At 30.8% G+C, this 27400-nt stretch overlaps 4 protein-coding genes across 5 annotated transcripts; 2 read left to right on the top strand and 2 right to left on the bottom strand.

Moving 5' to 3' along the window:
- The first annotated feature begins 4384 nt into the window (after window positions 1-4384).
- Window positions 4385-5042, top strand: LOC112710050 (large ribosomal subunit protein eL27-like). Its single transcript, XM_025762134.3, has one exon. The coding sequence runs from the start codon at window positions 4457-4459 to the stop codon at window positions 4862-4864; it is 408 nt and encodes a 135-aa protein (XP_025617919.1). The 5' UTR covers window positions 4385-4456; the 3' UTR covers window positions 4865-5042.
- A 2539-nt stretch (window positions 5043-7581) lies between these two features.
- On the bottom strand, window positions 7582-8913 carry LOC112710049 (F-box/LRR-repeat protein At3g58900-like). The gene is made up of 2 exons (XM_072201914.1): window positions 7706-8913; window positions 7582-7588 (listed from the first exon to the last, which is right to left on the bottom strand). The coding sequence occupies exons 1-2, from the start codon at window positions 8911-8913 to the stop codon at window positions 7582-7584; spliced, it is 1215 nt and encodes a 404-aa protein (XP_072058015.1).
- A 2839-nt stretch (window positions 8914-11752) lies between these two features.
- LOC112710048 (large ribosomal subunit protein eL27) lies at window positions 11753-12548 on the top strand. The gene has a single exon (XM_025762131.3). It carries the CDS (start codon window positions 11924-11926, stop codon window positions 12329-12331), a length of 408 nt encoding a protein of 135 aa, XP_025617916.1. The 5' UTR covers window positions 11753-11923; the 3' UTR covers window positions 12332-12548.
- Window positions 12549-18158: 5610 nt separating this feature from the next.
- On the bottom strand, window positions 18159-21493 carry LOC112710047 (F-box/LRR-repeat protein At1g55660). Of its 2 annotated transcripts, none has more exons than XM_025762129.3 (4): window positions 20981-21493; window positions 19608-20875; window positions 19322-19507; window positions 18159-18492 (listed from the first exon to the last, which is right to left on the bottom strand). In XM_025762129.3, exons 2-4 carry the CDS (start codon window positions 20847-20849, stop codon window positions 18274-18276), a joined length of 1647 nt encoding a protein of 548 aa, XP_025617914.1. In that variant the 5' UTR covers window positions 20850-20875; window positions 20981-21493; the 3' UTR covers window positions 18159-18273. The 2 variants fall into 2 exon arrangements, with proteins under 2 accessions (XP_025617914.1, XP_025617915.1); XM_025762130.3 differs by having other exon boundaries at window positions 19608-20865; window positions 20981-21266.
- Between the last annotated feature and the right edge of the window lie 5907 nt (window positions 21494-27400).

Below are 27400 nucleotides of genomic sequence, written 5' to 3'. Positions count from 1 at the left end.
AGCCCCTTCAATCTGTAGCATAGGGGTTGGTTCGGAATCTGCGTCAGTGGTTGTTTGCTGGGATGGCGGCACAAAAAACTGGATCGGGACTCTAAACAAGAATAAAAATGAAAGGTTAACAACGTATTTGAAAATAATAAGCTTATAAGGTTGAAATATTCTTGGAAAACTCACATTGCAAGCGCTTCCGACGGCGTTTGTTCGCTAACAACCATCATATTCGAATCATCCGGTGTCAACCTAAAATACACCCAAAGAAGGTCAAAAAATACACCCGAACAATTCAAAAAGAAGACGGGCTTTGTTTTTTGAGAACTTACATACTTGCAGTTTTTGCTTTTTTTTTGCTGCCTTTTTTTTTCTTGAATAAAATAATAAAGGGCTTTTTTTCTAAAAAAAATATATACAGAATTAGAAGTAGAAGTTATTAGAAGAAGAAAAGTAACGGTTATTTGAAAGAGAAATTACATGCTCTGAGACGGCTGGTTTACACTACTCTGTTCTGTGCGTCCTTGAGAGGAAGGATCATCACTTCCCAAGTTCACAACCGGTAGTCTAAACAGATTTCATGTTATTCAAACGAAATATACATCCAACTTAGTAAACAAGATACACCCAACTTGATCCACAAAATACACCCATATTGTTTCACAGAATACATCCAAATCATGATAACAAGATTTTATTAAATAATAAAGCTTCTTACGTTTCAGAGGACACATAGTGACCTTCTGTCGATCGCAGGTCAGCTTGGTTGTCCCTGCGAAACAAGATACAATTATTAGCAAACAAAAGACACCAAAATCTCAAATACACAGCACAGCAAGACATACCCCTCTGCAGCAGATTTATGAACGTTTTCCCCTAGCAATTCATCAAGTTCGTCACTTGATATTTCATATGTCTCACTACATTCATAAAATAAGACGTTAACAAAAATAATTACGATGATAGACCGTAGTATAGCTTACGAGATACTGTACCCATAAAAGTATTGATCTTCTTCAGGAGGTGAATCCTCCACAACTACTTTTTTCTTTTTTTGTGGTGTTCTGGGTGGAAAAAAAAAACAGTACCAATCAGAAATAAAAAATTAATTTTATCACAGAATATTAATGAAAGAAGTGCTTATTCTTTTGGTGTTGTTTTTGTTTTTTTCTTTTTCTTCTCCTTCTTCCTAGGTGATGATTCTTCGCTCCTATAAGTCAATAAAAGACACCTCAGTTAATACACAAAATCTTTATAAAGAAGCCAAAAGAAAGGAGTAATAATTTCAGGACATTACTCATCACTTGGTTCAGATTCAGATTCTGAATCAGAATCTGACTCCTCTTGCCTCTGCTTTCTTTTTCTTGAGTCCATTCTGCAAGACAAACAATTGTCATTTAGAACATACTAAAAATACACCCAAATGGATTCACGAGATACACCCAACTAAATATACAATATACACCCAAAACAGCAAACGAAACACACCCTGCTTAATAAGCTACATACACCCAACGTGGACAAACATAATACACCCAAACCGAAAAATAAATTACACCCAAGTATAGTACTTACTTTTTCCCCTTTTTGCCGGGGTGTTTAATTCCCGAATCCTCCGAGTCTTCTTGAGCCTCAGACTCAGAGGTAGAAGTGTCACTGTCAGTAGTTTCTGTCTCCGAAGACGATGTTGAGCTCGCCTTCCTTTTTTTTGTTTTTTTTATTTCTTGTTTTTTTTTTGTTTTTTTCTTTTTTTCTCATTTTTTCTCTTGTCTCTGCCAAATTCAGAATCCCCTGAAACATGAGATATTTTAGTTAGCACCATTCGGGTAAATAAAGTACACCAACTTATTATGATTACTCACCAAAATTTCCTCTCTCTCTGCATTCATTCTTTTCACCAACTGCTCCTTAGTCCAGTTGGCAATCCATGGCTTTGGTGGTCTTTCAACCCTGTTCTTGCCTTTGTTTTTTGAAAGATGAAAGTAGATTATCATCAGGGCGAAGAGGCAGCCATTGATTGCCTTCTTCTTCTTCTCTTGATAGTCTGTTATGCCCTTGATCATGAAGGTCAAAACATGCCCCCCCCAGTTTCTCTCCTCTATGCCATCCATCTTAAAAATTGGGACCAGGTGCACGGGCGATATTTTGTTTATCGTCGTTGGCAAAAGGAACGCCATCTGTATGTAGAGGATGAATATCCTCTTGAACATCAGGCGTTCCTCTTCGTTGCCAACGCCGATTTCCATCATTTCATCGGTAAGACTTTTGAGGGTCTTACCCTGGAATCTTCTATAAATTATTTTGTCATCATCAGAAAGTTTCTTATAGTCAACTTTCTCAGGAAATAGATCTCCTACAAAAAGGAAGACAACAAAGCATCCAAGTCGGTTCAAATACACCCAAGCATCAGGTTAATATACACCCAAGCAACAACTTAATATACATCTATAATTTTGAGCTAATTACCTGTTGCATTGATGCCAAGCGCATCACCTATTTTTTTTGGGGTTATATGGAAAGAACCATATCCTGTCTTCAGTTTGTTCTCCCCAAGTTTGAAGTTGTTTGCCAGCTCCCTTAAGAGTTGGTGATCCACCCTCAGTGGTGGGATGTGCATCAACCCACCGAATCCAAGATCCCTCACAATTGCCTTCTTCTCCTCAGTCATGTTTCTGAACTTATCATTCAGGAGATGTGTGGCACATTTCAGGTCTTTAGTTTGGTTTCTTGCTGCCATTTTCTCTGAAACTAAAAATACACCCAAAGATATCAGTAATATACACCCATATATATATGACTCAGATACACCCATTGATAACAATAAGATACATTCATTGATAACAGTAAGATACACCCATATATATGAGTCAGATACACCCAAAGATATTCGCAAGATACATCCATTGACAACAGTGAGATACACCCATAGATATTATTCAGATACACCCAAAGATGTCAAAGAAGATACACCCATTGATTACAGTGAGATACACCCATAGATATTATTCAGATACATCCATATAGATATCAGACGGATATCAGTCAACCATGCTTCAATATCAAGCCACATTACAAGGTTAAGCAGTTTACACCCCCGAATCTACGGAATAAACCCCCAAAAATCAACAAAAATAGCAGGAGAACTTAGAATAACAATGTAGAACGACGTAGAACTTAGAAGAACGACGTATAACTTAGAAGAACGACGTATAACTTAGAACAGTGTAACAAAGAAGCAAGAGTAATAGTAAACCCTAGAAGAACGACGTAGAAGAAAAGTAAAATATACAGTATTTTAATGGACTGACGTTGAGTATTCTTGGTTTGTTTTTTTTTTCAGATTCTTCACAAAGAGGTTGATGGTGTTTTGATGCAATTTTTGAACTACGATTTCTATATTTTGAAACTTGATTTTCGCTCGAAAATGAGAGGGTTTCGTTGTTTTGAAAGTGCCTTGAGAAATGGAAGAAGTGGAAGAAGTGGAAGAGTCTGCCATACGTAACCGTTCGAATGTTGAGCGCGTGATTTTGACGCACCATCTTATCTCTCTTCATGCGCGTGATTTCTGTTTGGACTGGGCCAACTTGTTTGCTTGTAGGTTTGTATGTGTAGCAGGCCCGTAAAATTATTGCAATTAGAATTTTAAGGATAAAATTATTGTAAGAGTCGAATCTAGAAATCATTTTAAATATTTATTCCACTCTAATAACTAGAATTCGATAAAATTGTCAACCTCTTTTAATTTTTTTGGTACCTCTTTTAATTTTATTTACATTTTTTTTATAATGAAACGGGACTAAAAATGTCTAAAAAATGAAGATCTAGATACAAATTATATGAAAGTCCTCTTTTATTATTACTGAGGATACTAATTAATTTTAGAAGAGATAAATCTCAAAACACAAAATCAACAGCTAAATTTAAACTTTTTTTCACTAAAGAATGAGCACATCTATTGTGTTTTTTATAAATTTGTACAAAAAAACATTCCGTTTCTTCATTCACTTTTCTAATTATATTTGCACCTATTATTTTTTTTTTGTTTTCTACGGTATCCTTCAATCCGCCAAGCCAAGACTAATCCATCTCGGTATTGAGCTCCATTTAAGGGTTTGTCACTGACTAATGGGTTGCTGCATGCACAAAGCAGGATTCAAACCTCCGACACTTGCTTAAGCGAACTAGTGAACTAACCACTAGACCAATCCAACTTGGTTTGCACCTATTATTCTATTTTGCTAACAAGAGCATTAATACACCATTTTTTGGTAATTTATACATTTTTTATTAGGTCCAATGTTTGTTATTGTTTTGGTCAATAGCCCAATCTTTCTTAAATCGGGCTTCGCCATCTCACTCAGACCCAATTGTTGTTTCTACATATTTTCAACTAGTCTACGTCTAGGGTTTCGCCACTTCCTCCATAAACAAGAACAAAGAGAGAGAAGCGGAAAAGCGGAGAAGAAAGATGGTGAAATTCTTGAAACCAAACAAAGCGGTTATCGTGCTGCAAGGCCGATACGCGGGTCGCAAAGCCGTCATCATACGCGCCTTCGACGATGGCACCCGCGACCGCCCCTACGGCCACTGCCTCGTCGCCGGGATCAAGAAGTACCCTTCCAAGGTTGTGAAGAGGGACTCCGCCAAGAAGACGGCGAAGAAGTCGCGCGTCAAGGCGTTCGTTAAGATGGTTAACTACCAGCACGTGATGCCCACGCGCTACACGCTTGACGTGGATTTGAAGGACGCCGTCACAGTCGAGTCTCTTCAGGCGAAGGACAAGAAGGTTGCGGCGCTTAAAGAGACCAAGAAGAGGCTCGAGGAGAGGTTCAAGACTGGCAAAAATCGTTGGTTCTTCACCAAGCTCAGATTCTAAGCATTTCAAAAAACGGTGTCGTTTTCCATTTTACTTTCTCTCTGAAAATTTCTTACTATTAGTTTTGGGAATTTTTGTGCTGTGAGCTTATTCAGGATCTGTTTGGATTTTAATAGTTTCATTTTTTATATTGTGTTTTCCAAAGGATGCGTTTCATCAAATTCTACATTTTGGGTCATATGCTAGTAGATAACCCTGCCTATTGTCTGTTGAATCTAATTTGTCTTAAGTATTTAATTTAGTTTTAATCTGATAAAAATAGCTTAGTAATAAATTGAGTAAATATTAATGTTTGATTTTCTGGGTTTTCGGCTTCGGTTTCATATGGCACTGGGTTTGTTATGATATGATGAAGTCACGAGTTTTACAAATTTTGTACACAAAAGATTGTTAAGCCTAGTTGGTCTGAATACCATTAAGAAAATGGAGAAATGATATTTGAATCCGTAGGAGTAAACAAACACCCTAAATATAGATAGAAAAAGAATTATAAAGAAAGAAAGAAAATAGATAGTGGCTCAATGTTTTTGAACACATTGAAGATTCATTCATTTGGGGTCACATGCTATAGTGCTATACCATGCTATTCAATCATGTTTCTCTTTCAGTTCTCATTTTAACTATCCAGTTCTTCATATGGGAAACCATGCCATCCAAATTCACATGGCCCCAGGCCTTGTAGCTTGGACTTTTGTTTTCTTTTTCACTTGATCTTTTATATCTTAGCTTGTTATGTTAACAATTATTACAATTTACATCCTTTAGCTTTACGGGTCTATTATCACTTGATTGCAATAGGAAAAAGATAGGATGCAAATGAATTTAATTTCGTTTATTATGATGTTGATTTGATGTTTGCTATTTTGAATAAAACACTAAATTACAGAATTGAATTTAATTTATATAAAAAGAATTTAATTATATGAATCGGAATGCCTATAATTGGAATTGGCTTCTCCTTTTTCTCTTCCCCACCCGGCAACCCCACCCAGTTGCAAGAATTGAATTCTCGTATAATTTCAAAACAGATAATTTTAATTGGCTATTGTAAGAAAGATTCAAATTTATGTCATTATTTAGCGTAAAATCTAAAGAATTCAATTCTACAATGTTCCGAACGCTCAATTCGAAATACAGCCTCCTGGTTAAAATTATTCATTTCTCAATTCTAGAATCATCCAAAGAGGGCAAATTATTTTTAGCTTCAAACATTCAATATTCCAATGTATTTACTATTTACAACGTTTGTTTTTTTAATATTTTTTAATAAGAATATAAAATAATATTAAGCAATTGGCAATCTGATTGGTTTGGGTTGCCATAAGGAAAAGCATATGAAACTAAGAAGTAATCAGCCAAAAAGTAAATAATTTAACTAATTTATGATTATATTTAATTAATTTTATTTGTTTTTAATTTATAATATTTGATATTAATTGTTTCTCACCCCCAAATTAAAATTCTAAATGATACGTTTGGAAAATTAGGAGCGGAGATCACGAAATTCTAAACATTCACATTTGTAATACAAAAATTCAAAAAATATATAAAAAAATATTTATTTAATATAAAAAAAAAATTCTGATACTTAGTAGAAAAAACATCCTAATGCCTAAGATACACACCATCCACAGATTTTGGATTCACCCAAATTGGCTGTTACCTTCTTTGGTTCCTAGCATTGTTGGTTGCCATAATGGCATAGCATTTTTGACTTGCAAATCATACCTTGGAGATCTACTAAACTAGAACACATTATAGTGTACACAAATGACATACAACTAAGTGAATTCAGATTTATTTTAAATTTGCAAAAGATAGAAAATTGAGTGGTATTATTTTGAATTATAACAATGATAATATGTTTAATAATACTATTATCTATTTACCTTTAACTTTTATTATATACTTAATATTTAATAATACTATTATCTTGGAAATGGAGAATGAGCGAGATAAAAAGTAATTTTTTGCAAGTTCATATTGGCTAGAGACCGTTAAAAAGGACCACAGAATTTAAAAAATTTTAAGAAAAAAGATTCAAACTTAACCACTAATAGATCACATTCACATCAATTAACTTGAGCAAAGAGATTCAGCCTCGTATATAAAAGGCACTAAAATAAAAGTATAGGCACATCATAGAAAGCAGCAACCTAAGTTTTAATTCACACGAGGAATGCCTATCAGCCAATAATAGCAAGATTACAACTCTAAGGTAAAAGTGATAAATTCTTCATCGTAATTACGAGGTAAGGGCAATGCATTTAACATGGCCTTGAGATCTTCTACATTTTCATAAATCCTTTCTAGATGTGTGATCTTGACAACTTTCAAGCCATGCCACCAACACTCAGGACCCCTTGAATAGCAATAGCACTCGCCCTTCTTGCTTCCCATCAGCATCTCATAGAAATACTGTTGTTTTTATGAAATAACTGACAAAGTTAGAGGCTCCCTAACCTTTTATTTATTTATAACTGACAAAGTTGTAAATGAGAAAATAAAACAGAAAATTGGGAAACAATAACATACCACCATGAATTCCCTCAACTTAAAACTGTAATGCAAGCTGAATGAAATAGTTTCCGGGAAGCAACTTGAAAGCAACCAATTCATAACCGGAAAATAGCAAGTTTGCCTATCCGAGACAGCAGATAATTGCATGTGTTTAATACTTGGTGGAGATGATGAACCTTGCAATATATCTACGCTTTCTATAATCTGCATAATTCGGGGTACAACAAATAAATAAATATATATGGCAAAAATGCAAGCAGAAGGAACCAATTAAGTAGAAAGTCTATACTTACTGGATATAGTTGGATGATAAAAACGGACAGAGACGTCAAAACCTCTTGGGGTACAATGTTTTGGATAAATTGCCTCAATCTATCAACATCCTGATGATTCAAGTGGATATGAGCACTGACATCCAGTTGATTAGAAATTCCACGAAAAGATATAACAGGTTCGTCTTTTCCACTATACTCACATGATAATAAATTTGGAGCATCAATATTGATCTCTTTCAAGTTAGAGCAATTTGTTAACTCCAAGAACTTGAGTTGAGAACCTGAAATATTAATCCTCTCACACAAAGAACAATGTTTCAATATCAAATTCTCAAGGAATGGAATCTTGGGCAATTGTTCAAGTAACCACGTCTCTACTCTCACACACAATAAGCTCAACCATCTCAAATTTTTGTAACTACCTAAATTCAGCTTGAAAGATGCATGCACAATACCAGCAAGATAGCATAAATTCTCAAGATTTGGAGCATCAATATATACGTCTTCTATTCCTTGAACTTCAACTCGCTTCAGCTTTTGTAGACCATGCAAGCTTAACGATTTCACATAATTGGCCCTAGAACCGGGTGGATCTCCTACACTTAAAGGTTTATATAGAAGACAATGAATAAGACTTAAATGTTCAACTAGAGGACAATGTGAAATGAAATGCTTCATAACCCTTTCATCTCCAAGAAGTATACTATGAAAAAGCAATGTTCTCACTGAGAAAAACTTGAGTGAATGGTTTAAGAATGCTGGGTCAAGTCTGATTCCCCCAGTCAACACCAACTTAGTGAGTGACTTGGCTTCAGTGAGACAAAGTGGAAGGTTATATAATTTGTCCAGGCTAAGAGCGAGGTTAAGCTCTAGTACTTCGATACCACTTTCACTTGCCATCTGTATCCATTCATCAACATGGTGGAACCGTGACACAAGCATCTTATTAGATATATATTGCGTATTGAGCTTAAGTTTTTTGACTGCTAATCCTTGGTTATGGAGCCGCCTCAATCTTTTACTCACATACTCAATGAATGTATCTAATTTGCTAAGCAAACGAGCACCTTCTGGATATAATGGTAATTCATGCAAATTAATAAAATTCTTGTCGCAAGCAGACAATATGGGAAATGAAAACCATGTTTCTCTCCACGACTTTGACAAAACACTAGTCCTTGCAGCATCTTTGTCTGGCAACCTTCCGAGGATGTCATGAAGTATAAATTTTGGCATGACAGATATTCGGTCCATTTCTTTCTCTTCAAACTATCGTGTTCCTAAGAGCAAGTATAACATCATAAAAATGAATAATCTGAGAAGGGACGCATTTAAAGTCAGATATCGCATCAAGTAATCAAGTCTTTCTTATAAACCAATTCTAACAAAGTTAAACAATAAGATTTAGAGCAATGCTATCCATAATTAATTTTTATTGATATTAGACTAACTTAGTTGGACTTAGTGCATGTTTGGGCGTCATTATTTTGTTAAAAAAAATATTTTTTCAATGAAAAAATATTTTTTTTAATTTTTTAACGTGTTTGACAAATTTCTAGTAGTAAAAGTAAAAGCAATAGTAAAATAAAAAAGATCTTTTTTGATAAGCTGTAATTTATATCTTTTTTTAAAAGATCTTTTTTTCTTAAAAAAGATATTTTTTATGTAATAAATAAACAAAAAAGTACTTTTATATTGTTATACCCAAATATAATTGATAGATAAAAAGACCTTTTTACACGAAATATCTAAACATAAAATTACTTTTACTTCTCTATAAAATCTTTTAAAAAAAGATAACTCGAAAAAAGATCTTTTCTTAAAAGTTCACCCAAACAAGCCTTTAATTAACAAAAATACTTAGATATGTGCATTATTTCTTTTGGAAAAAAAAAAGTAAACATTAACATCAAGGACTAAATGATAAATTCCACAAACGAACGAAAGAAAGAAAGCGATGTTTGAAGACGTGCTAGCAGAAGCTATATTAAGTTATTAAGATTATAGGTTTGAGGAAGAAGCATTTACCGAAGAAACGTTTCCCCTTCTTTGAATCTATCACTGCTAATGCTGAGTTAGGGTTTCTTTTAATTGGAGATCATCCCACCCCAAATCCTCTGTTGACTTGTTGAGCAGCCCTAAGCGCCAATCCCTTTGCAGATTTTGAAGACAAAACCCTGCCTCCTCAGCAAACGCGCAGCAGCTTCATCATCTGTGGAGGAACTAGCTCATCTTTCTTCTACATCAACCTTGGTAGAAAATTAAATTTTGATGTAAATTTTTATAGTCATTGTTAAAAAATAAAATTTTTGTTAAGTAAATTTCTGTACGGTGAATGACAACATTTTTTAAAATAAAAAAATTAAAAATTAATTTTTTTTTATTTTTTATTTTTTAAGTATTTATTCAAACATTACAATAAAAATGAGATCAAATAAATAAATTGTTTATTAGATATAAATTTTTTTTATTATTTATAAAATATAATATTTATTAATTCTTCTATTGTATTTTTAAATTATTCAAAAATAATTTTGTCATTAACATTTTTTAAAAACCTTCTATCAGCACTGATAGTAAACCCTTTATCTCTTATTAGGTTGTAATTTTTCAACAACTGGAAGTTCCCTATTTTACCGGATTTAAATCGTGAAATTGCACTTAAAAGTGGCTTTTTAAATTACAGTTCAACTAGGTTTCTTTAAAAGTCGTATAATATTTAGTTTTTTATTATAATAATTAAAAAAAATAAAATAAACACATCTAAAAATTTTAAATAGATTTAACGTTTTTTTAAAATTAAATACACATTTAAAATATAAATTAAATAAAATTAAAATTTAAAATTTAAATTTAAATTTAAATTTTCTGTTTTAAATTTAATATATTTAATTATTAATATATTACAATTTAAATACACATCCAAAAATCAAATTAGCTAAAATTTAAAATTTAGTAATTCTGCTTGCAAAATTTTAAAAAAATTTGGTTGAGTTCATCCGTGAAGATATGTTATCTTTCTTTTTCCACTTAATAAAAAATTCTATTTTTTTAAATTTATGTATAATATTGGAAGTGTCTGTATTTTTTTAGAGTTGTAATGTTAATCTAATTTAAATGTGTCAATATTTAATTTTGGATGTGTTTATGTTGTTTATTATGTTCTTATGTACATATATAAGTTTTTTTACATGAATTTTGGATGTGTTGATAAAATATTTAGAGTGCATTCTTATAATTTTAAATGTGTATTTAAGTTTAATTTTAGATGTGTTTTAAAAATATTTTGAATAAAATATCATACTATCATATGTGTTATAATTGAAAAATAACAACAAAATTTTTATGATTATACCATCTACATCTTCCCTCTTAAACTCCAATTTTTTTTCTTCTTTATTCAAATTACTTACGTACAAAGTACTTTATTTGTAACAACTCTATTAATAAAAATAAATAAGATTAACTTTGTTCCAATTAAATAAAAATAGAGTTTTTATATTTATTTTTAAATATAATTAAAAATGTTGAACATATATTTTTTAACAAATTACATAAATATATGTGTGAAAAATAGTGATATCTTTTATCAATGCAGAATGAAAAAGTGCTTCAACTGAAAGATGGTGATACGTCTTCACCAGAGAGAGAATTCAGTAAGAAAGAACTTTTTTTATTTTAGATTCACTAATACAGTGTAAATGTCCATAGAATAAGGAATAAAAAACTTTATTTGTTACTGAAGTTACGTAAAAAAAACAAAGTCACAATAATTAACTATAATATAAAGTGGGTAAATTTTAAAATAGATATATATCTACAAAATAAAGACATATTTTAATAAAAAAATAATTAAATATTATTTAAATTTGATTAAAAACCGATTAAAGATTTATTAGTGTTGTATAACTAACATTTTTTTTTTAAATTAATAGTCATCAAAATTTGTCATCCAAGTTACATTCCTCAAACATATTTACGACGTTTGTTTCTTTAATATTTTTTAATCATTTCTGATAAGAATATAAAATAATATTAAGCAATTGGCAAACAAGAAGGAAAACTTTTTTTGTCAGAAAATTTGGGCATGTATAAAGTTTTTGTGAGAATAGATTGTGGGCTTGCATCCTGAATACACTGAGCCCAGTCTTTCGACACAGGCCCAATCATACTAGATTTTATATTCATCTAGATCTAGGGTTTAACACGCCTCGCTCCTCTTCCTCCATAACCAAGAACACGCAGCGGAAGCAGAAGAAGGAAGATGGTGAAGTTCTTGAAACCAAACAAAGCGGTTATCGTGCTGCAAGGCCGATACGCGGGTCGCAAAGCCGTCATCATACGCGCCTTCGACGATGGCACCCGCGACCGCCCCTACGGCCACTGCCTCGTCGCCGGGATCAAGAAGTACCCTTCCAAGGTTGTGAAGAGGGACTCCGCCAAGAAGACGGCGAAGAAGTCGCGCGTCAAGGCGTTCGTTAAGATGGTTAACTACCAGCACGTGATGCCCACGCGCTACACGCTTGACGTGGATTTGAAGGATGCCGTTACGGTCGAGTCGCTTCAGTCGAAGGACAAGAAGGTTGCGGCGCTTAAAGAGACCAAGAAGAGGCTCGAGGAGAGGTTCAAGACCGGCAAGAATCGTTGGTTCTTCACCAAGCTCAGATTCTAAGCATTTCAAAAAATGGTGCCCTTTTTTTTTTTTCATTTTACATTTCTAAAGATGTTTAATTATTAGTTTTGGTGCTTATATGTGTTCTGAGTTTATTCAGGATCTGTTTGGATTGTTATAGTTTCATTTTCGAGATTATGTTTTCCAAACGCTGCGTTTTACTAAATGCTACATTTTGGATTATATGCTAGTAGATAAATGTTGTTGTTGAATCTAATTTAGTTTAATCCGATAAAAATAACTTATAGCTATAGTAAATGTGGCAGCAATTTTGTTAAGATTAATATTGATTTTCTGAGTTTTTGCCTTTGGTTTCATATGGTACTGGGTTTAACCTTTTTATAATACAGTGTTGTAGCATGCCTTTAAGAATTTTCAGATCACATGTTCAGCAAAGAGCTATGATTTTGTGAATGATGACTTTTAAGAGTTAAGACCGTGGTAGATGAATTGCCAAATTTTGGTGTTGTTACTTAGAATGCTATTCAGTGTTGTAGTATATATTTCATCTTTGTTTCTATTGTGGAAAGAATAACATGGCTGTTGAAATACCTTGTTATGGGGCACTTTCGATGAGTGAATGTTTTCATATGTTGCAAGTTTTGTTCAGTACCATCCATTATACCCTTCCTTTCAATGTTGCAAATTGTAAGACAGAATATACTTCAATTCTAAATATGACATCACAATGAAACTTAGAGCTGCAAGACCTCAAATGCCTTAAACCTTTCTGATGAAGTCATATCACCACTGGGTTTCTCGCCTGAGCCGTAAGATGAAATAAGTGTTTGGTATAGCATGAATACTGTTTGGGTGAGAACAATAATTTCAATGTTTGTCAATAGAGAAGCTTTAGTTAGCTTGCTTCCTTGAATGAGGAAACCGGTTATTAATTGGTAACAAAAATAATAAATCAATTTTAAACCAATTTTAAAATAAAAATTGATTTAAAAAAACAACAATTGTTTTTTCATTTAAAGATGGAATAAAAAACCAATTTTTCATTTTGATATTTTCATTTAAAAAGTCAACTTTATTTAAAATCAATTTTAATTTATAAATATATCTTTTATAAATATTTAATTTAAATTTTAAATATAAAATGTTTAATTTGTTGTGCATTTTTATCTTATTTATATACTATTATTATTTAGTAAGTATTTTGTAAATATAAAATGAAATTCATTTATTTATTTGTTTTATCAAACTAAAATTATTTTTATTTTTAATAATAAAATTTTAAAATTGTTTTTAAAAAACTAAATAAACCAAACCAATCAAAAGCGCAGTAGTTTGGATATGACTTGATTGAATTTAAAAATCAATTCAAACTGATCCAATCCAAGGTGCAAAAAATTATATACTTCAAATCGATTTTTTTTTTTCAAAACCAATTTAAAACGCATCGTGAACACCTAGTTGGAGAATTAATCTAGGATTGAATTTCAAAATTAATCTCATATGCTATTTAATATAGTAATTAAATTTAAAAAAAAAAAAGATTTGATATGTAATAAACTAATAACATTGCATGATAACTTAGCTAACTAAATCGAAACCGTACTATAATTGGAAAGAATATATATAATTCAAATGTAATATAATATTATTATTTATTATTAAATTTAAATTTTAGATATAAAATGTTTAATTTGTTACGCGTTTTTATCTTATTTATGTACTATTATTAGTTAGTAAGTATTTTGTAAAAATAAAATGAGATTTACTTATTTATTTGTTTTATCAAATTAAAATTATTTTTATTTTTGATAATAAAATTTTAATTTTTTTTAAAACTAAATAAACTAAACCAATCGAAAGCGCAATAGTTTGGATCAGACTTAATTAAATTTGAAATAAAATAAAACGGATCCAATCAAGGTGCAACAAATTATATACTTCAAATTGTATGGATTTTTTTTTCAAGACCAATTTAAATTACATCGTAAACACCCTAGTTGGAGAATCAATCTAGGATTGAATTTCAAATTAATCTCGTATGCAATTTAATATAGTAATTAAATTTAAAAAAAAAGATTTGATATGTAATAACATAGCATGATAACTTAGTTAACTAAATCGAAACTGTACTATAATTGGAAAGAATATATATAATTCAAATTAAAATTGAGGAGAACTAAAAAGGCAACAGTATCATATCCTAGATAATCCTCTTTATATAAGCACATACAATTTGTCAAAAGTCAACACAAGAAAAAACATAGAATTTGTGAATACATAGTTTTGATTATCAAGAGCTAAAACATGGTGGCATCATCAGACAATACTAGTAGCCACGGTAGAGATTGTGGAAAGCTTCTTGCCCCATCATCAAAGTCATGTAAGCTACTAAAAAAATATCCGCAAAATAAGAGACGGTTACAGTGTAAGTTTTGCAACAAGAAATTCTCCAATAGCCAAGCTTTGGGAGGGCATCAGAATGCACACAAATTGGAGAGAGCCGCGGTGAAGAGAGACAACATTCTCGCCATGGCGTCTGCTTATATCAACTACTTACCACCATCTCAGTCTAATATGCAAAATTATTATTCAAATTTTTCTGCTTTTAGTCATAGTAGTAGAACATTAGGGATGCAACAACCACCACAAGCAATGATTCATAATAGGTCTTCAATTGCACTTGGACCTGGGTACCTTCATAATGTATTGTTGGAAAATCAAATCATGAATCCTCAACGTAGCAGGCATCATTCGCCGCCGGGACCGGTGTTGCCGCCGCAGGACAGAGAAGTATTGCCGCAAAAAGAATTATTGACAATGAATTTGTTACCACAACAGTCACGGTTGAGTTTAGGTGAAAACATGAATCCAAACCAAACAAATAAACAACAACAACAACCAGGTAATGTTGTAGCATTGCATGAATTACAATTATATAACTTTTAATTCTATCATCATCGTGTTCAAGTATATATTTTTTGATGCATATTTTAAATGTTTCGTAAGAGGGAGAGTTCAAATATTATTCAAAGGTTATTAGTTGATATTTTAAGAATATTTAAGAATAAATTATTTTTTTGTTCTTAAAGTTTATACTTTTTTTAATTTTATTCAATTTTGTTTTTAACGTTTTCGATTTATTCAATTGTGTGCTTAATATTTTTGATTTATTTTTAAACTATCTCTAAATTTTTTTATTTTATCGCCAATATTTTAGATAGAGATAACATTCAGAGTAATTTTGATACAAACAAAAAACATTAGGAACAAAATTAAGTACCATTATTAAAAGTGACAAGTATTTTTTTAAAAAAAATTATAAGTGTTAGAGGAAAAAAATATACTTTATTTTAATTTAATTTGATGTATTTTGATTTTTTATTTAGTTAGTTACTAAACTGAATTTTATGTTAGTAAGTTTAGGATTTTTATTATTTTAATCTATAAATACCTCTTGAATGATTGTAGTAGTCTTGTAGATAAAAATTAGAGGAGTACAAAAGTACTTTTTGGTTTTGTTGATGAAATCATGACGTGGACAAGTGATGTTAGGTTCAGTGAATCTATTCTCTTATTGTATTGAAAAATTGGATAGAAGATTGAGAAATTTTTTCCATTTGAATTTTTAAACTATAGTATTGATAAATTAGATTGAGAAGTCATTTCTTATATAGCTTTTAATTCTTATCTACGGAGAGTTTAAATATTATTTAAAGGTTATTGATTGATATTTTTAGAATATTTAATTTAAAGTTAGCATTTTTTTTAAAGCTTATATATTTTTTTTTAAATTTTATTCAATTTTGTTCCTAACGTTTTCGATTTATTTAATTGTATCATTAATATTTTCAATTTGTTTTTAAACTATTTCTAATGATTTTCGATTTTATCCCTAATATTTTAGATAAAAATGACATCCAAGATAATTTTGATACAAACAGAAAACGTTATTGACAAAATTAATTACCATTTAAAGTTATGAGTAATTTTGAAAAAAATCACAAATGTTAGAGACAAAAATATACTTTATTCTTAATTTAATTTGATATATTTTAATTTTTTTATTTAATTACTAGATTGAATTTTATGTCAGTAAATTTAGGATTTTTATTATCTTAACTTAATAATAAGTTATAAATACCTCCTGAACTATTGTAGTTGTTGCATAGAGAGATTAGAGGAATATTAAAGTATTTTTTTATTCTGTTGATGAAATTATGACGTGAACAAGTGATGTTAGATTGAGTGAATTCTCTCATATTGTACTGAAAAATTTGATAAAATATTGAGGAGTTTTTTCAATTCGAATTTTAAATTAAAAAGTTCTTTCTTATAGCATCAAAAAATTAAATAAAGAATAGAATAACTTTTTTTATATTTAATTTTAATTTATTTTTTATTTTTTATTTTTTATTTTTAATTTTATTTTTTTATTTGTTATTATTATCTCTTATTTATCTTTAATTTTTATTTTTTATATATATATTTTTAACAGGTTTAGAGAATAAAAAACCTCAAGGAGAGATCGATTTGACGCTCAAGCTGTAAAAGAATATATACTCATCTTCTAATGTATGGTGAATATAAATAGATTAAAATATTATTAAATTTATTTTATAGGTAAGATAAAAAAATATAAAAAAATTATTCAATAGTGAGAGATTTTACTTTATTCTTTAAAGTGAAAATCTTAAATTTAGAGGATCCAAATTCTATTTACCTTTAATATAATTTCTATTGACAAGTATTTGATTTAATTACTAATATATTTGTTTATTTTATTTATTATATTAATTGTATTCATTAGTGATTTGGTGTAATAAAACCCTTATTTTTAGTTTATTAAAATTAATTTATGAATTATAATTTTTTAAAAATTATAGTACTCAGTCAATCAAAAGATTTTTGGGGAGATTTTTTTTTATAGTAGTATCATACAAATGAGTTGTTAAATATATATTTTTATATTTAATAGTTAATTAATATCTAATTTTTTATATATATATATATAATACAATTGTTAAAAAATACTCCATAGATCTTAGAAATAAATAATTAATTAGTTAACAGACAAGAATATTTGTTGGGTATATACAAAGAGTGTTTTGCTACACGTCTAAGTAATTTTATATTTAAGTTTATCTAAGTTATTTAATTTACGATTGCGAGCCTTCGTCATCTACTTTCTCGTCTTCTTCTTTTCCTTTTTTTTTATTATCTTCATCGTCACCACTACCATTCTACTACCTTCATCTCTCCCTCATCCTCCTCTGTCATCATTATCATCATCACCAATAACACTAACATTTTTACTAACATTTTTATTAATTCTGATTTTCCGTGGTGATTGAATGAATCGAAAATATTATCAAAATAAAACTATTATATAATATCAAATGAATAAAAAATTAATATATTATATAAATTTAAATTCAGTCAAATGATCTTAAAATATTATCAAAACGAAACTATTATATAATACTAAATAAACCAAAAATAATCCATTATATAAATTCGAATTTAAAAAACAAGAAGAAAAAGAAAAGAGCAAGAAAAAAAAAACAGGAAAAAGAAATACGTTACTCAAATCACTTGGATATAAAATTTGCTTGCACGTGGAGAATTACTCTTACAGAAAATAATTTGCATGTACTACTGTAAAAAGCATTTGATTATATATTCTTTAATGGTATGTTTGATTATTCTAATGTAAAATCTTTGATAAACTTGATTATTCTAATATAAAATGTTAAAATTGTGCGAAATAACATGTATTATACACAATAACTTATTTTTTATGCCGTAGGAAATTTTCTATTATATTATAGTTGAAAGTTAAAACATTATGCATTATGAAATTTAGATGTGAATGTTAAAGTAGAACATATCAATTATTTTCAAGTGGTTCATCGAGAGTTAAAGTTCAACACAAAGAAGACAAGAAAGAAAGAAAAATAAAACGAAATAACAAATTACTGTAATCAGTCCCACTCTAACTCAAAGATAAGCTGCAGATTCGGGGAAAAAAAATTTATTGGCAATGAATCCAAGAGTTCTTCACAATCACTGAGGTTCTCATATTTCTTAGGAGAGTTTCTGACTTTGACATCTTTCAAATCATGCCACCAACATTTCATTTGATGACTTGAACTGCAGCGTCTCTCTTCCTCGTTGTTGCACCTTAGCTTCTCCAATAGTAGCTGTTGTTGATTTGACCAATTGACAACTAGAATTAGATCTTCAACTTTTCACTATATATTAAGCTAAAGTAAATTTTTTATTTTTAAATTTTTTAAAAATATTCATAGTGATCATTTTCTCCGGAAATAGTTAGTAAACATTTATAAAAAACATAGATTAATTCAAGACGAATGTCTTATTTAGAGTATTAAGTATTTATTATTATTTAATTTATAAAAAATAGATTATAAATATCTTAGTGTCTATAAATGTTATAAATATTTTTGAAACATGTATCAAATATATGCTTTAAGGATATGTAAATATTTTTTTTAACATGCAATGATATATAAATTAACACAATCCTTTAAAGATTCAGAATTAACAACTAAAATGACAAAAAAATCCTTTAAAGATTTAAAAAATTGGCAAATACAATTGATGATAATCTTACATAGTATCATGTTAGTCTTTTATATGTAACAAAAACAAAACTAATTAACAAACAAAAATGTTATTTGTACACTAAAATCAGTCACTACTAATATATTTGTGTATAAATACATATGTGATTTAATTTATTTTCAACGTATATTTATATTTTAGCATGTATTTTATACTGATGACTGACTTTGTGGCTAATTTTAATATACACATAACATAGTCCATTTAACAATTTATCAATTCTGTCAACATAGTAAATCTTTAGAAGGCTACTTTAATCTTTTTATCATCTTTGCAAGTTATTTTTGTTTTTTTTTTATTTTTCATGAATCAAACCACTGAAAGAATTGATGATGCATTGGACAATTAAATTAGGAGTTAAGGAGCAATGAATAAATGACAAACCTTAACGAATATTCTGCTGCAGAATTTCAGGTTCAAAGAAATAATAGCAGGACGGAAGCTCCAAAACAAACCATTGATAAGAAGCACACACAAATCTTGAGTTTCTTCACCTGCCCATAAGTTCAACTGTTTGATCCTTAGCAAAGGGACTTGAACATTTTGTAGCACATCTTCATTCAACACAATCTGCTCATCCAAAATAAAATACCAACACAAATGACATCAAAGTTCTCCATGTAAAGTTTTACTTTAGCAACTAAAACAGAATTTGGTAATGTACACTTACAGATGTATCTTTCATGATTTTAAGAGACAAGGTAACATTTCTTGGTTCTATGTGCTGGAAAAATGCCCTAATCCATTCCAAATCCAGACGATATTCGATTGCGAAGACAGCATCAAATTCCACCTGATTTGAACAGTTCACAAAAGATATGGCTGCTGGCATGTGTCTGTGAGTTCCAAAATATCTACATGACTCTAAATTCGGTGCATCGATCTTAGCTTCCTTCAACTCAAAGCAAGCCTGGAAGGACAAAACCTTGAGCCTAGAACTGGAGATCATTAGGCTCTCAGATGTAATACAACAACATAATTCCAACCTCTCAAGGAAAGGAAACTTGTCAAAAAGTTCAAGCAACCATTGGTTAGAGACAAAAACAGAACTCACAGCCTCTAAAAGAAGCACCTTCAAATTTCTGCACTTGTCTATATTGATATCACAAGGGAACTCTGTGTCATGGTTAGTAATTTGAAGAAACTCTAGACTCAGCACATCAACATCAATTTCATGAAATCCAGAAAGCTTAGCAGACTTTAGCTTAGGCAAATCATGTACCTTTACATTTTCCAATCCAACACAGTTCTCCAATTTTAAGTCTTCAATCATAGGACAACCAGAAATGAGATCTTCCATGGCTTGTTCATGTCCCAAATAAACATCAATTAAGGACAATATCCGCAACAAAGGGAACCTAATTCTGTGATTTGCAAACAATTTATCCACTCTAATCTTCCCCGACAACTTTAATTCAGTTAATGACTTTGCTTTCACTACATCTGATGGCAAGCAGTAATAGTTATCAACCGTGTGGTCAAACTTAAATCCAAAGCGATGCTCAACAACTTTAAGTTCAAGCTTTAGGACCTTAATACTACTACTTTCACCTACTATCTTCATCCACCGGTCGACGCGATGTGGCATGAACTGAGGATGGAAGAACATCATACTAAGGCTGAATTCTTTGATGGCGAAGCCGTGGTGGTGGAACCTAACAAGTGTTCTGTCCACAGAGTTGAGGAAGTTGTTGACTTTCCTTCTGTGATCTTGTATCTTCAGGGGATCATTTGTATCCTCAAAGCGCAAGAACACGCCTTGGTCAAAGCCGTCGAAGACCAAGATGGGGAATGAGGACCATGTTTCATGCCAAGCCTTGGACAAAACACTGGTCCTTGCAGCATCTTTGTAAGGCAATCTTGAAAGAATGTCATGGAGGATCATCTTTGGCAGATCAGAAATTTTGTCCATTTCCTTAATAAGATCTCTGAGCTCCCCTAACAGAAACAATTACTAAGGATTAAATAATGTTCTTCAATTACATTCAAAGTTGTAGTGGGATGCAAGTGTATGAAAAAGTTGTTTGAGTGTAAAATGCATACCAGTGTGTTGAAGAATTGCTGAGACTGAAGAGATTTTGGTAAAGTGTGAAAAACCTATCTCATCAAGATCTTCATCTGCTATGAATTATTGAATATTTTTTCAAACAACTATCTCTCTTTCTTCCCTGCCAGTGCCTTGTCATGTCAAATATGACTCATCAAATATTTCAGGTTAAGGTTTAATCAACTTTCTCCCGTTTGAAACTTGTGTAGCATGTAAATCAGTAAAAGGAAGGAGTGCGAGGAGATAGTGGAATAGTGCACATGACCTGGCCCGCACATGTGTAAAATTGTTTGGATATTGAAAGCCTAGATATTTTACATTCGACCACGTACATGTGTCCTATTAGCGGTTCTATTGTTATGAATAATGATTTAACAAGTCTAAAACTGCCAACCAAGGTGAGGTAAACCAATGATTTGGATTCAAGAATGCTAATAAGGATGTGCTCATGGCATCAACTTGGACAAAATATTGGCCCTCATGGCATCTTTTCTTCTTGTTCTTGAAAGAATTTCATGAAGGATGTGCTCTGGCAGATTCAATATCATGTCCACAGCGCGTGCCTGTCACTATATACAACAATACAAATACTGAAAAATGGTAAATGAGTAGAGTAATTCACCAACTTAGTAAGTCTCTCGTCTTATTAATTTAATATAGTAATTAAATTGAAAAAAAAAAGATTTGATATATAATAACATAGCATGATAACTTAGCTAATTAAATCAAAACTACCCTACTATAATTGGAAAGTATATATATAATCCAAATTAAAATTAAGGAGAACTAAAAAGGCAACAATATCATATACTAGATAAGCACAATTTGTGAATACATAGTTTTGATTATCAAGAGCTGAAACATGGTGCCATCATCAGATAATACTAGTAGCCACGGTAGAGATTGTGGAAAGCTTCTTGCCCCATCACCAAAGTCATGTAAGCTACTAAAAAAATATCCGCAAAATAAGACAGTTACAGTGTAAGTTTTGGAACAAGAAATTCTCCAATAGCCAAGCTTTGGGAGGGCATCAGAATGCACACAAAGAGGAGAGAGATTCTCGCCATGGCGTCTGCTTATACGAACTACTTACCACCATCTCAGCCTAATATGCAAAATTATTATTCAAATTTTTCTGCTTTTAGTCATAGTAGTAGAACATTAGGGATGCAACAACCACAAGAATTATTCATAATAGGTCTTAATTGCACTTGGACCTGGGTACCTTCATAATGTATTATTGGGAAATCAAATCATGAATCCTCAACGCAGTAGGCATCAGTTGTCGCGGGGACTGGCGTTGATACCGCCGCCGGACAGAGAAGTACTGCCGCAAAAAGAAACATTGCCAGTGAATTTGTTACAACAACAGTTCACAACAACAATCAAGTAATGTTGTAACATTGCATGAGTTACAATTATATAGCTTTAACAGGTTTAGGGAATAACAAACCTCAAGGAGAGATCGATTTGACTATGCATGTGGTAATTTTCTAATGTATGGTTGATGTAAATAGATGAAAATATTATTAGATTTTATTAACATATAGTCATATACTAGCATTATTATAATTTCTATTGACAAGTATTTGAGTTAATTAATATATTTATTTACTTATTTATTATATTAATGGTAAGGATTGGTGGTCAGGTGGAGATCGCAGTAAGACTCTTACTTTTAGTTTATTAAAATTAATTTTTAAATATAATTTTTTAGAAATTATAGCATATGGTAAATTAAAATAAGACATGATTTGATAAAGATTTTTTAGAAGATATTTATACTTGTAAATACATCATTTTTATACTTGATAAATTAAAAACGATTGTGTATATGTGTTTGTAGTTTTAAAAGGTTAAAAGTTTTTGAAAGTACGTACGAAAATTTTTTTAAAATTAGTTTATAATTATTCAAAATATTAAAAAATCTAAAATATATAATAAATATTCAAATGTAAAGCTTCATTCAGAATCAAAATTTTCTCTCATTTTATGATTATTATGGTCATTATATTTTAAAAATTATTTTACTAAGTATAATTATTATTATTTGTGCTTATTAAAAAGCTATTTTTAAGATCAGTTTATTAGTAAGCATTGTTTTTAATATAAATATCTTGTTTTATATTTAGTAAATAAAAAAATATAAAAATATTATTTATACATTAAAATCAGTCACTAAAATTAAAATTAAATGGTTGATCTTTTATCTTGGAGATCTTTTATATTCAAGGCAGGTTGTTCCATTGGATTCAATAGAAGGGAGGGGAAATCCTTTTCTGATTTTCTAATTTTATATACATTAAATGGTATAAAATTTTTCTCTGTTATCCATAATTTTATTTAATTGTTATACATCAACTTTTGAACCTACAGTGAGAAAAAATTAATTTATGAACGTTATATAACTATGAACAATTATAACTATAAAATATGTAAATTAATTCTATATTTTATCAAAGTAAATCCAGATTAGAATTTATTCACTTCAAATTACTATCTATAGAGTGTGTTACTTTCCTTATGAAATAAATTAAAAATAAAAATATTTTACATATATTAAAAATAACCATCAAATATATATATATATAATTAAATAATTAACTACTAAAATAATCAAATGTCATAAACTCATAACAGAGTAAGCAAATATGCAATAAATAAATAATAAAATTTGTTTACAGTTGGATCATAAAAAAATTATGAGTTGTTAAATATATATTTCTATTAGTATTTTTACCTGTAATACTATTACGAAAATATAAATTTTTTAAAATTACGTCGATCCTAATATTATAGATTATGACACAAAAAATTTATAGCATTAAACTACTTTTATAAAATAGTCGTAAGGGACAAAAGTCTCCGTCGGTTAAAAATACCAGAATCTTAAATAAAATTAAATAATAAGTTTTTTAGTTATTATTTTCAAATGAAAGAGTTTAATTTTTTTTTACTTAATTTTAATATTCATTATCTAAAATTTGAAAGAATTTAACGTGTATGTTTTTATATTTGATTAGATATTGAGTTTATTGCACAAATAGAAATAATTAATTTTTATACTTACTATTTAAAAATAATATTTTTTCTATATATATAAAAATATAATTAGATATTAACATAAAAAAAATTATATTGATAGTTATAAAATTAACTCATTTTTTTAAAAACAATTGAATCTTAATTTTAATTTTTAATCACAACATTAGTATTTTTTTTAAAATTATATGTAATAAATATTTTAAAAAATCTGAAAATATATATTAAAAAGATAAGCAGTAAAAATTTAAAATTAAATAAAAATATGTGATGAGTTTGGAAAACTCTTATTTAATTTTAATGATGAACAAACATTATTAAAATATTTAAATACAAAATTATTAATTTAATCCTAATTCATATATGCTTAATTAATAATTTTGTTGTGCAGATTTTATGCTGGGCGAAACAAAAGAAAATTAACAAAGCCCAACTGTTGCAATTAAAGCTAGTTAAAATTGGGCCAGAATAAATATTATTGTTGCAAGCCCAAACAAATGCTTTCTTGTGTGCTTTCCATGCTTGATCCGAAATCAATTTTATCAGGAAAGCAAATGTTATCTAAATGGGCCAGCTTTGATTATATTGTCACAAAGCCCAAATCAATTTGATTGAAACAGAATTTTATTGGGTCAGATTAAGCTTTATTGCAACATAGCCCAAATTCAAATTTTGATGAATGTTTCCATGCATGACCGAACCCAAGAAGTAAAGAAAATTGGTTCATTGCCTCCAACGGATTCCATTCTTCACTTTGGATGGAATTCAAATTTGATTTAATGCATTGGAAACACAAAAAGGAGAGAGAAGATTGATTTGATGGCTATTATGACTATGCACGCCACTCCAAGGGAAGTAAAAGCAAGTTCTTAATGTGTTTAACCACTCTACATTGCTTTTCTTCAGATTCTTTATTTCTCTCTCATCTCTTTCTCTCTTCGGTTATTGCACAGGAAATATTGGCAGCCATGGAAGCAAAAATGAGCTACCAAAAAAGAGAGAAAGCAAGCCTAAAGACCATCAAAATGATGGCAAGAAAACACAAAAAAATAAAAGTGAGCTGTGGCTAAGATATTCACCAAATGTGGTTAGATTTGGTGAGGATATCTTGAGCCTTTCATGCTCAAAAATGGAAGAAGAAGATTCGGCCAGCTAGAGGAGATTCTTGAAGCATGGCTTGTCTTTGATTCTGCTCAACCACCACAGGGAGTAGCTAGAGTGGCGAAGTGATGGTTGAAGGCAGAGATTGAAGCAGATGAAGTCATCATCATCATGAGGCATCAAGGGCCAGAAATCCATCTTGGAGAGGAAGCCAAGGATGGAGAGCCCGGATTGATGAAGGGTGATGATCAAGAAAGGACTAGAGGTGATTGCATGTTGGTTAATGCATGGTTATCTCTTCTCTCTCTGAGTGGCCGAACCGGTTCTGTGTTTGTTGAAGGAGGAAGAAGTTGGTTCGATTTTGGCTTCAAGTGTGGAGGCTTTCCTCTTCTTTAAAAAGGGGGAACAACCACTGTTGGAAGCAAGGAGAAAATTTGAGAGTGCAAGGCACAGAGTTCTCAGAGCTACCTGAGCTAACAGTTTTCTCTTCTCCTTCAATGTTCTCTGTTTTGTAATTTTTCTGTTTAATTTTGTCATGTCTTGAGTCTCATGGAAAAAGGCAAACAAGTGAGGTTTGTATGAAAAAGCCATAGAGCGGAAAAAGGCAGAGAGTGCAAAATTAAAAGAAAAAGCCATAGATGTCTTAGAGGTCCTTTGTTCATCTATGTTGTGTATCATGATTCTGTGGGAATCCCCTTGTAAGTTGGGTTAGCACTTTACAAGTTGTAATCAGATTGATTATAGTGAAATTCCATCATGTTTGTGATGGAGACTGGATGTAGGCTGCACTGCACTTAGCAGCCGAACTAGGATATATCTGAGTGCAATCTTCTTCTCTTTCTACTCCATTTCTGTTTTCTACTACACAGGAGCAAAAGCCAGAATTATCTCATGCCAAGTGACGAGACAAAACAAAGAGCAAAAGCCAGAATTATCTCGTGCCAAGTGACGAGACAAAACAAAGTTGCTCGTGTTAAGTGACGAGACAAAACAAAGTTGCTCGTGTTAAGTGATGAGCAAAAACAGAAAAGTCTTCTCTGAAGTTCAGCAAGTGTTAGCACCGAAAAAGGGGGCTAAGATTCAACCCCCCCTTCTCTTAGCCACTGAAACCATCAATTGGTATCAGAGCTTGGTCTCAAAGAGATCAAGCTTTGCAGCTTGGAGTAAAGATCCTCATGGCAGAAAAGAGTGGCACAAATATGTTGTCATACAATCTTGCTGAAGGTCAATCAAGCAACAGACCTCCCCTCTTCAATGGGAAAAATTATACCTTTTGGAAGGAGAGAATGAAGATATTTGTACAAGCCGTGGATTACAGACTTTGGAAGATCATCTTAGAAGGTCATAAATTTCCAACAACCACAAATGCTCAAGGAGTAATCTCTCTTAAACCAGAAGCAAGCTGGACCGAGGAAGATAGGAAGACGGTGGAGTTAAATGCTAAGGCAACCAATCTGCTCAACTGTGCTATCAGCTTTGAGGAATACCGACGAGTATCACGATGCACAACGGCAAAGGAAATCTGGGACAAGTTGCAAATCACTCATGAAGGAACTACCATTGTAAAGAAGACTCGAACAGACATGTTAAACAGGGAATATGAAATGTTTGCAATGAAGGAAGGAGAGTCCATTGATGAACTGTTCGAACGGTTCAATATCATCACTGTTGGCTTAGATGCTCTTGGAATCACACATTCAGAATCTGTGCTAGTGAGAAGAGTGTTGAGATGTCTCACAAAAGAGTGGGAAACAAAAGCTTTAATTATTTCTGAGAGTAGTAATTTAGATTCCATGACACTTGATAATTTGAGAGGAAATCTTCTTGCTTTTGAAAACTCCTATTTGAAAAAAGATTCAAAAAAGAAAGGAATTGCTTTTTCTTCTGTGACTAACCCTCTGGATGATGAATCCAGTGATAACTCTTCTGAAAATGAGTTTGTGTTGTTTGCAAAAAAATTCAGGAAAATGGCAAAGCTCAAAGGCAAAGGCAGCAGCTCAAGGAGGATGAAGAAAGACCTTAGCAAAGTAACTTGTTACAATTGCAAGGAAATGGGTCATTTCAAATCTGATTGTCCCAAGTTGAAAAAGGAAGAGAAGCCGAAAAGAGTGAAGAAGAAGGGACTGATGGCCACATGGGAAGATTTGGAAAATGACTCAGATGATGATGATGAAGAGTCTGAGACTAAATCACAACCCTGTCTCATGGCAAATGAGATAGATCAGGTATCATTTCAAAACCCTGACACTGAAGACCTTCATCTTATGATAGAC

The sequence above is a fragment of the Arachis hypogaea genome, chromosome 9, assembly GCF_003086295.3.
Source record: "Arachis hypogaea cultivar Tifrunner chromosome 9, arahy.Tifrunner.gnm2.J5K5, whole genome shotgun sequence".
Taxonomy (NCBI): Eukaryota; Viridiplantae; Streptophyta; class Magnoliopsida; order Fabales; family Fabaceae; genus Arachis; species Arachis hypogaea.
This window is presented reverse-complemented; position numbering and strand designations above follow the sequence as displayed.

What these genes read in the sequence shown, in the direction of transcription:
- LOC112710050 (XM_025762134.3), top strand. Translation starts at nt 4,457, where the DNA reads ATGGTGAAATTCTTGAAACCAAACAAAGCGGTTATCGTGCTGCAAGGC.
- LOC112710049 (XM_072201914.1), bottom strand. Translation starts at nt 8,913, where the DNA reads ATGGACCGAATATCTGTCATGCCAAAATTTATACTTCATGACATCCTC.
- LOC112710048 (XM_025762131.3), top strand. Translation starts at nt 11,924, where the DNA reads ATGGTGAAGTTCTTGAAACCAAACAAAGCGGTTATCGTGCTGCAAGGC.
- LOC112710047 (XM_025762129.3), bottom strand. Translation starts at nt 20,849, where the DNA reads ATGGACAAAATTTCTGATCTGCCAAAGATGATCCTCCATGACATTCTT. An exon ending in AAATCATGAAAGATACATCT is followed by an intron (nt 19,508 to 19,607) that starts GTAAGTGTACAT and finishes TTGGATGAGCAG; the next exon opens with ATTGTGTTGAATGAAGATGT. An exon ending in GCAGCAGAATATTCGTTAAG is followed by an intron (nt 18,493 to 19,321) that starts GTTTGTCATTTA and finishes AATCAACAACAG; the next exon opens with CTACTATTGGAGAAGCTAAG.